Consider the following 10,317-nt stretch of genomic DNA (forward strand, 5'->3'; position numbering starts at 1 on the left):
CTCCACTTAGAGAGAAGCTGAGCCCACAGGCTGTGGCATTTGTATGCTCTGGGCATTGCTTAGGATGGATAGAACAGCACCTCATTTCATCAGACAAACATCAGCAATCCCAGTCACCCACAGCTTAATCCTCTTCAAATAAAGACTGACTTGTTTTCAGCCTTCTCTGAGCAGGGCTGGGAGGAGCATTTCTAGGTGACCTTCTACTGCCAGCAGCAGTCTTAACTCTCCACTCTGTGTTGAACCTCACACCATCATTTTATGCTCCTGTAAAGCTGGTGAAAATTCTTCTATCTTTCCTACACCTCATTTACTAGCATTTGCATGCCATGGTAAGAGAGAGTAGAACAAACAGATTTATTATTTTTTCTCTCTTGTGGAAAATGCTGCTGAATTCAATGGGATTTTTTATATGAGTGTGGTTCTTTGGGTCAGGCCCAGCCAGCCTTGCAATGAAAACACGCAGACTAAATATATGCTCAGCAACTGAGCAAAGATGGAATGGATTTTGTGCTGCTTGGCTTCGAACTATAATGACTGCTTATTGCTAGTGCCTTTGCATGTTTGTTTTCAATCAAATTGACATCATAAGGCCTTATTTACTTTTTCTCAAAAGTCTGTTTTCATTTGCCTTTCACTTCTGATTTGCAGCCTTTATGGGTTTGTATTTAGGCTCCTCATCTGTCTGTCTGTGATATATAATGTTCCTCAGCAATTTTCCCTGCTCTTTGCCCGAAGTTGTTGACTATCTGTAAAACAGCCCATTTGGAATAACCTCTCTGTATCCACTCTTCACTAGAAGAGCCCTAGAGGCAAGACCAGTGAGGGGCCTGAGTTAAAGAACATTGCTGCATAATCTAGTGTCAGTCTGCATCAGTTCATCAGTGTGACAGAGGGCAAAATAAAAAGATATAAATAAATGCTGTGAGATTCAGCCCTGCAATTTTTTTAAATGGCTTTAGACTAGAATAGAGTAGATTTAGGCTAGACACTAGGAAGAAAGTCTTCACTGTGAGGGTAGTGAGACATTGGTACAAGTTGCCCAAGGAAGTTGTGGATGCCTCATCCCTGGAAGTCTTTGAGGTCAGGCTGGATGAGGCTTTAAGCAACCTTGTCTAGCAGGAGGAGTCCCTGCGCATGTAGGGGGCTTGGAAATCGATAGTCTTTGAGTCCCTTCTAATCCAAACCATTCTATTGTTCTGTCATTTTTCCTGAAGCCTTCCAAAAGCATCCATCTGGGAGCTAGTTGCTTAGGCCACCAGCATGCCATCACTATGAAAGTGGACTAAGGATCTGTCTAACAGTGAGATAGCTTGACAGAACAGCAGAGGAACTACAGACAAATTCTATATCCTGTAGACATTTCTATTGATTTTGGTGTATAGATGTGGTGTTTGTGAAAGGCATAATAGAAAGGACTTCAAAACTTTAACCAGTAGCTGCCATTTTTCAGATGCACATCAAGATCTAAGCATCCGGAATTTCTGTCTAACAGCCCCCAAAAGCTTCCTTGTAAAGAGAAAACTAGAATCCCTTTTTCCTGGCACACTAAAGTCCAGCCTAAAAGGAATAAAGAACAAATAAACAGTGACAGCCAGGTAGGGAGTATGTGTTGATCCCCTTGAATTACCGTTTTCCAGATTCTGACATCCCAAGAATCTTGTGTAAGACTTCCCAGATGTCAAGGGAGATGTTGGTCTCTACACTCTTTTTATAGTCAAGAAATGGGTGCAATAGTTCACAGATTACCTCTAGAGTAATTTGGGGACTGTAAGAAACTGAGCAAGGCTCAGGTAAAAGATGGAGACCATGCACTGTTTGTTTTCTAACTTGCTTCTGAAACCCTTGTAAATAAAAACATATAGGTCAAAATCTATTGAGAGGAGGAAAAAACTTATGAAATCCATGTATTTTCCTTGCTTTGTTGTCAGCAGTTAAGTAGGTTAGCATGGCTTACCTTGGTTTTCATGGTTACGAAGATGGTGGAGAAAGGAAGGAAAACATGATACTGTGTGATACCTGCAGTGCTTAAGCTTGTTAATTGGTCTGAATGAAGGACAGTGGCCACTCAAGAGACTTAAAATGAAGCCTACATCACTGGCTGTTTACTCTTCCCTTGCAGGCTGCTTCTCTCGGCTCCCATGAGCTGCAGCATCCGCATTGCCCCTCTCACTCCTGATCAGTGCTGATGCAGCCTTTGTATTCGGTAATTTTTTAGTATGTGTCATCAGAAGCTGGGTTTATGGCAACATTTCTGTCTCACAGTGCTTATCCTCATGGTATCTGTGAGGGACCAGAAAGCAAGGGGGTCAAGTTCTAACCTTCCCGGGTTATTAAATCCGGGCTGTGTCAGTATCTATGCATTTACTGAGGTGGAGGTCAATTCATTATAGGGAGCTTCAAAACTACTCTGATCTTTTCTGTACTTATACAAAAGTCCCTTTTCTGAGACAGCTTAAATAGTCCTGCTACCCCTGCCTCCAGAATGAATTGCCTCAATTGCTTGTGCTGTGGTGACCTGTATCTACTCCAATCTGCTGTGGATCAGGGTTGTTAGGATTCAGATGTCTAGCTGAGGATGTGCACAGCTCATTGACCTGCCCTGCGGAACCTGAGCTGCTGTTTTCCGAGGTGGCTGCACTAAAGAGTCATAAAAGTTAGGAGTGGAGATATCCTGTTCGTTATCTGGGGTTTTTTTGTTTGCTTTTTTTTTCAGGAAACCCACAGCAGGATGTTTTCCTAACAAAATTGTTCTAGTATTTAGTACAGCTTCTTTTCAAAAGTGCCTGCATGACAGAATTTGCCAGCCATGTCAAGGTGCTGGTCACATTTCAGAGGGGCATGGTGACCAGCAGGGGTGAGAGTCAGAATTGAACGTCTGCCTGTGTGGTGCTTTCTTTTTAGGTTTTCTTTGATTGATGTTGTTGACGAGCTGGCCAGGTCTGCCACAGGCTCTTTCAATTCTGCCCGGAACATCACAGTTGTCAAAAGTCTCTGGAAGATCAGTTGTTCCTACATGTCTTATTTAGATATGTGAGATGTAAGCTGGGTATGATATCGGTGGGAATTAAAAAAACCCTCTTTTTGGTGGTGCCATTGACTTCATTCAGACTCACCCCGGGCCTGCAGGCTGTGTTGAGGTAGATGCACTTGGCTGAAAGCAGCGTCCCGAGCAGCGCTCAGCGGTTCCACTGCCCGCCCAAGCCGCGGAGGATGGTGCCTCACAGCATCTGACAGGGTTGAGATCTGCTTTTCCTGAGTCTCTGGTGGCCAGAATCACAGGATGGTGCTTTCATCATAACGAACAGCACTATTGTGCCATTCACAACACTGCAGAGATGTTTCCCACAGAAGTAGAGGAGGGGGGAAAAATGAAGCGTGTGACTTAGGTGGTGATTCAGTCGTGCAGACAGGATCGTGTTGGGACCAGCTATTAATCTATTTATTTCTTTTAACACTGATTAGGGCAGCTAAGGCAGAAGAGGCAAGGAGAACTCTAACAAAGTGATTTGGTTTTAAGCCTGGTTAGTGGTGTTGAGCTATCTGATACTGTTTAAACACAGGTGTGTGTGTGTGTGCATTGGGTTGGGGTTGTGGTGGCTCAGCACTCACAGCCAAGCTAAACACTGAATTTGATGGTGAGACAGTTTATTTTTTTTCTTCTGTAGAATGAATTCAGGGCTGATGAAAAGTATACATAGACATCCTGGAGACTGAAGCCCTCTGGTTCTCCTTCTTCCTGCTTGTCCAGCAGGGCAAACTGTCCCCATCCCCAGAGTAGCAGTTAGGTCCAGCAGGGCAAACTGTCCCCATCCCCAGAGTTGCCAGCATCCTTCATCTCTGAGCAGGAGAGATCCTCAGCAGTGATTTTGGATGCTGTGATCACTTCCATCCCTGGCCACCACTGACAAGAAGACAGTGGATGGTGAAGGAGATGGTAACTAGAGGCAAGACAGGACTTATCCTTAGCTGGCACAGGTCAAGGCTATGCACTAGAAAGCAAACTGGAATCATGACTGCCTGCCATGCTGGACCAGGGCTTGGGAAAGCTGCAAGGAGGAGAGCACAGTTTGATCTCTCAGGAATATGTTTTTCAGCCAACCTTATGCCTAGTTAAAATCAGACAAGATCAGAAAAAAACCAAAACAAATCCAGAAAAACGAATCAGCATTATCAGTGTGTGATTTAATGTGGGAAGCATCAGGACAGGCAGCAAAATGCAGCAAAAAACGTTGGAGATACTGACTCTCGAGTATGTTGCCATTTATACAGTGCTGTTCCTTTCCTGTGACTAGGAGACCAAGTTAATATATTAGTCTGTCTAAACTGTGTACTGTTGTTAGTTTTGTACAAAATAACAGCTCTTGCTTAGTACAGATTGAAACACTTATTTTTCAGGAGGAAATATTTCCTAATTTAGTCATTTAAATTGAAACAAGAGATTATTTTGACCTTTATTGCCATGCTATTGACATAGCATTATAGCAAGCGTGCACCACTATTGAGGACAATAGAAGACATTTAAAAAAGTATTAATACATAACAAAACTGAAATAGTGAAATAAAAATGCCCACAGCTTTTTTTTGGTGCAGGATTACTTCTAGGGAGAAATAAAACAAAAGCAAACCCCCAACTATTTCCTGCATGTCAAACGTCAACAAGTTAATGTTTCAGGTAAAAGGAAATGTCTGCATTTAGCTCCCATTACTTGAACTAAACTAAAAAAATAAATTAGAGAGGATGTGAAACGCCTTCCATGTGGCATAAACGAACCCTTAAAGAGGACCTGAGTAGCTCTGTCAGTAATTTAATCCTTGGAAGGAGCTTTCTGAGAGAACAAAGGAAAAAGACATAAATGAAGGCTTCTGCTCTTCAGTCCAGTTCAGTCCTGTGTACCCTGAATGCGTGACCCAGTCCAGGTTAATTAGCTTTAAGCTAATGGCTTGACAGTGTTAGCACTGACTGGCTTAGGTGATTGACTTACCAGCCTTCTTCTCCCTGGCGGCCTTCTGTAGCCCATGGAGACCAAAAGTTTCTTCTGGAGGGCAGCACTGGGGGCCATAGGGCATTGCTTGCATCTCCTCTCGGACTAGGATCTTTCTTGCCCTTCATTGGCTTCAGTGGTAGACCAGGAGGCCATTCTTCCACTGGTCATTAGATGCAGTGACTCCCTCTCTTCCCAGTGTTCCCTCCTACTAGGGCTGCTTGGTGATTGAGTTAGGTGCCTGCTTGAAGGTCTCCCTGGCTTTGATGCAAAATGGTCAGCCAGATAAAGCCTTTGTCAGGCAGGCAAAGAGTAAGTAGCTTGCTTGCTGGTGGGAACATTTGGTGGGTGGTAGCACCATGACTGGGAAGGGAAAGGAGAAGGGAGAGATGCCCCCTTCCCAGCAATGCTGGGAGGGGAGAGTCAGTACATACCACTGGCACTGGAAGCCGGTGGGATCAGGGGAGGAGGGCTGAGATATCTGACCTAGCAAAAGCCACAGACATTTATAAAGGAGTTGACATGAGCTTTGGCCACAGAAAAGACCCCAGTGAAGGTGAATGTCTGCATGTGCTGAACTTGGAGGTGATATCCAGTGAGAGTGGAACGAGTTACTGTGACTGCCCTTCTGGTTTATTTTTGTCTAGGGGAAGAGAAGTATTGTCTTTTGTGTGCAGTATGTTTATAACTCAATTTCCCTTCTGACTGATGCCTTGTGCCTCTCCTCCTCCATCTGGTTTCTATTGTAGTTTTAAATGAGGACAGTTTGGCTGTCTGGCAGAACAAGCAGGGTCTGTGTGACACCAGCTGCCTCTTCCAACTTCTAAGCCTCCAGCACAGTTTTAATTATAGAAGTGTCAAGATTGGGCAGCCCCCCGCCCACCCCTTTCTGTGCCTGCACGCACATGCACACCCCTGCTGCAAATCCTCATCCACGTCCCGCCTTCTTTCGGGAGAGACCCAGCTCTGGTTTACACATGCCCTGTAATGCCAATGCAGTCCCATTCTAAAGCATGTTGGAGTCTGTACCTCCCCGTGCTCAGGGTTGATCACAGCCTTTGTTTTGAGTCATCAGGAGCCCCGTGTCTGAAATGATCAAACCGCCCCAGAAGCACCTGGCAGTAGGAGGGAGCTGCTCACTGCTGCTCCGGCCTCGCCTCCTCCAAGTGCCTGAAAGAGTCAGCTTTTTAGGAGATCTGAGCAGCTCAGGAATTTCAGAGCTACAGGTTCTGCTCAAGTAAAACATTTATTGTGGTCCAGTTTCACACAAGTGCTGCATTTACGGGCTTGCTTTGCGGGAAGCTGATGCGGTCCCTTCACCTCCAGGGATCTGAGGTCAAAGTCTGTAGTTTTGGTTACAAGAGAAATGTGTCCTCTGTGTTGTTTGTTTTGGGGTGTTTTTTTGACATCAGAAAACCACCACACATTTTAGTGTAACTAGATGTTTCTCTTCACAAAATCTAGAGACTTGGTATGGTGGGAAATCACGTACATGATGAGAGAGGTGCACTGGCAGAGATATGTGAGATGCCCAGGGCTGGAAAATCTGGGAAGACTGCAGGGCTGAAGTAAGAGATACTTGCAGAGCTTGCAACGTATTGTCTATCTGCAGTCTATAGGTTGTCTCTGGAGTCTTCACCCACTTTAAAAATGAGTTTAATTTTAAATGTTTGCTACAGATTATTGCCCTTAGGCCCCTGTTGTTTTTTTTTGCTTACCTGCCCTCAACAGATGGATCTAGCCTTCTCTGGTTTGTGTATGAGATGTTTGCTCACCTGCCTGAGGCCTCTTGACCTAATTTATCCCAAGGAAACTTAAAACTTTGCAAAAAAAAAAAAAAAGGTGTGATTTAATAGGTCTTAGTTTCAAGTGGTCAAATTAGTCATGACAAACATCAGTATATGCATTTTTAGTTGGTGTGCTCATTTTGAACACCAAGATTTTAAAAAGTGCCTAAGGAAGGGTGCTGTGAGCATGGACCTCATTTTGTGGCATCTAAGCACTATCATATGAAGTTTGTCTGTATGAAAGACTGTTTAATTTTTAAATAAACCTTGCATTTGCCTGTCATGATCAAATAGGTTTTCAGTTAAATTGACTCTTCTTTTTCTAGGTGGCATGGAGTGGTTCAACCATTCTCCCACCCAAATAGATTGGAAGTGAACATGGATCTGCCTAGCTTTCATTTTTGCTACTTACATTAGATCTATTCCCAGAGACCCCTACTAAGAAGGATATCTTAATATGCCATGTATGCGTAGCTCCTGCCACAAAGATGGTACAGCCTGACCAGCCAGAAATGGAGAGGTCTGAAGTAATTTGCCTTTCCTTTCCTTCTTTTTTTTTTTTTAATTTTAATCATGCTCATCATCATATGATCTTAGTTGCCTACTTGTGGTTACAGATAATCAGGTCTTACTCAGAGATAGTAAGGTCCTCTTCCTTGATGTGTCACTTGGGCTTTTCTTGGCAGGATTTTAAGGAAATTTCATACTTCTTTTTTGCTCCTTCTCTTTCCACATCATCTAATCCTCTTAGGAAGTATGTACTGTAGGCACTGAAATGAGCATCTTCCATGTTCTTTCAGGAAAGCGCTGATGTGCCTTCTCCAAAAATCCTTGAGGAAACAATCCTATGACTCTGTGACTGCTGTGGACAAAACTTTTGCTCTGTTGGTGATTTCATGGTTTCCTGTGAACATCATTGTTATGGGAGGCTATGGCCCCTGCCTGAATTTCTGCTGTTAGCCTTAGCCCAACAGCTTGAAGGTCTTAAAAATCAGTCCAAGGGCTTTGAGTGACAGCACAAATAGTGTACCTGCATCACGAGTCCTTGCGCAAAATACATGAAGTCAATTTTTCCTTGTTGTTCTGAAGAGACTTCTTTAACAGAGCAGAATTAGTCTGTTTGGGTCATTCAGGCTTTCAAGCAATCACTGGCACTTTGTGTATTCCTGCATTGGGGTTGGCCAAAAGAGAAGAGAAGGGAAACACAAGGAAGACCTCTTTACTGGTAGGCAGAACGGCAGCACTTCCTTGACCAACTGAGCTCGGTAATAGTGTGTCACTGAGGTAGGTACCAGCTCGGGACCACTCGTCACCAGAGCCTGTGCCCTGGGCTGCTAAGTAGGGTCAAGTCCACCTGTGAGCTGGCTCTGGCCTCAGTGGCATGCAAGAGAAATATATTAATGTATCAGCTGGTTTTTGTTCAGGCTGTCCTTGGAGTGCTGTCTTTGAATCCCACCTGATAAAGCATATGTCAGTGTGTCATTATGGTCCTGAACTTTGAGCAGAAGAACTCAAGGGAAGTCCAGCCAGAGGGACTGTCTCTGCAGTGTTGCGAAGATGCAGTAATTGCTGTGCCTGCCTTTCCAGCTAAACATGTGGCTTAGTCTTTTCTTCCACACTGCTTGCCCAATGTGCAGTGCAGCAGAGTCAGCATTACTGCAGGGAACTGTAACTTCTGCATTTACTGACTTTTGTACTTATGGCTGTGTGAAGCATTTTGTTAAAATACACTGTAGTTTCTAGCACCTAATAAGGAAGGACTCTCTTACTGTTATTGTTATAGCTAGGGTTGTTATAGTACTGGGGACAGTGAGGCTTGGTCTGACCAAGAGGATGGGGGTTTCCTATACCTATATGGGGAAAAAATAAACATAGGCTTTGAGTCCGGGTCTGGATGTAAATGTTGTGCCTCAGGCTCCTCTCAGCTTCTCTCAGCTTTAAGGCTGGTTAAGTCTTTGGCTGGTTATGTTAGAGTTCTTTTGAAGCCAATGTCAGATTTTGTCAGTGTGCAGATCTAGTCAATATTTGAACTTTATACCCCCTCTGAGGGAGTTTATGAGCACTGAGCTATGGGTATGTAGGCTTATATGGAAGTGCAAATGCCTCTCTGATTTTTATCCAAGCCAATCAGACCTTTTGGCACAATTTAGCAAAGCTGGAGCTCTGACTTGGGGAGGGGGGAGTTTCTCAGGACTTCATGATTTACCTCATTCTTTCAATTAGAATGAAATTGGTGCTTGTTGGTTTTTTTGTTTGGTTGGTTTTGGTTTTTGTTGTTGTTGTTTTGTTGTGGTGTTTTTTGTTTGTTTTTTTTTTCCTGGAAAGAAAACAAAGGGAGAGAGAGAAAATTCACCTTTCATCCCACAACGTTCCTGTGTCTTCAGGGTCAGCCATTGTCATATGTCAGTGAACATGGTGTGGCACAACCGTAGCCTGTCGTCACTGTGCAAATTGGCTCTGGTTGCTTTATGGGATTTATTTTTGGTTTGCCCTGTACTTCTCCCATTGCTGTACCCTTTCTCTGAGGGCTCTCAGAGAAAGCTTGTGTATGCGGTGACTTTCACCTCTGTGGTGACTTGTGGAAGTTCTCAGAGAGTATTCATTGGGCTCCTTGCTTTGCTTTCCTCTCCTAGTCCCCTACGTGCTGAAGAGCTGTGCGGAGTTCATTGAGACTCATGGCATCGTGGATGGGATCTACCGCCTCTCAGGAGTGACATCCAACATACAAAAGCTGAGGTAAGGGCAACCTGTCTGAGTGCCAGAGAGCTTTGGTGACATTGCTTGGTACCTTTTCACTGTTAGTCCCTCAGGCACAGATTGGGGCCAACTGAGCTCTATCTACACTGATGCAGAAGATAAACTGTCTCTGAAGCTGATAAGACGGAAATACAACATTTCAGGGATTAGTCGATGACAAAGAAAAAGAATTATCTCCCTCTGCATCTCTTAATGGGAAAGGCCTGTAGGGTCTCAGCACAAATGCTGAGTGTTCTCTCTCACACTTTAGCAGAAAGCAATCTCTTCACATCAGTTGGGGGTCCACTCATGGGACTATGTTAGGAAAGCCAGAGACCAGTTGAAATCTCAGGGCCTGATCCAAGGAAACAGTCTGGGCCAGGCTTCAGGGAAAACTTTGCTTTCCAGTTTGTTTGTTCCTCTAGTTGTAAAAGACAGCTTAGGGTGGAGTACTGGGATGGAGTAGCTCTTATTTGTCTACATCATTATGTCTCCATATTGTTTCAGACAAGAGTTTGTTTCTGACCAATGCCCGGATCTGACAAGGGAAGTTTACCTCCAGGACATCCACTGCGTGGGGTCACTCTGCAAGCTGTACTTCAGGGAACTGCCCAACCCTCTCCTCACTTATGAGCTCTACAAGAAATTCACGGTGAGACCCCTAACTGTTCTTGTTCCTCACCAGCAATGTGGATGGGCTGCATGACAGCTGCTTGGGATTCACTCCAGTGTCTGGGCTTCTGGCACATGTATCTGTATAAACACTTCTCAGTGCTCTTCTTTCTTATCTTGTGCTGAATCTCTTTCCC

The 10,317-nt window shown here is 44.2% G+C and overlaps 1 protein-coding gene across 1 annotated transcript in view; it reads left to right on the forward strand.

The window, feature by feature from the left end:
- The window catches only part of ARHGAP31 (Rho GTPase activating protein 31), a 56,299-nt gene that overhangs the window by 25,998 nt on the left and 19,984 nt on the right, over positions 1–10,317 (forward strand). Inside the window, exons 2-3 of the mRNA XM_009998223.1 lie at positions 9,406–9,508; positions 10,016–10,160. Coding sequence (XP_009996525.1) covers positions 9,406–9,508; positions 10,016–10,160 — 248 coding nt within the window. The remainder of the gene's footprint in view (positions 1–9,405; positions 9,509–10,015; positions 10,161–10,317) is intronic.

Source organism: Chaetura pelagica, unplaced genomic scaffold (genome assembly GCF_000747805.2).
Source record: "Chaetura pelagica isolate M959 unplaced genomic scaffold, ChaPel_1.0 scaffold65, whole genome shotgun sequence".
Lineage (NCBI taxonomy): Eukaryota > Metazoa > Chordata > Aves > Apodiformes > Apodidae > Chaetura > Chaetura pelagica.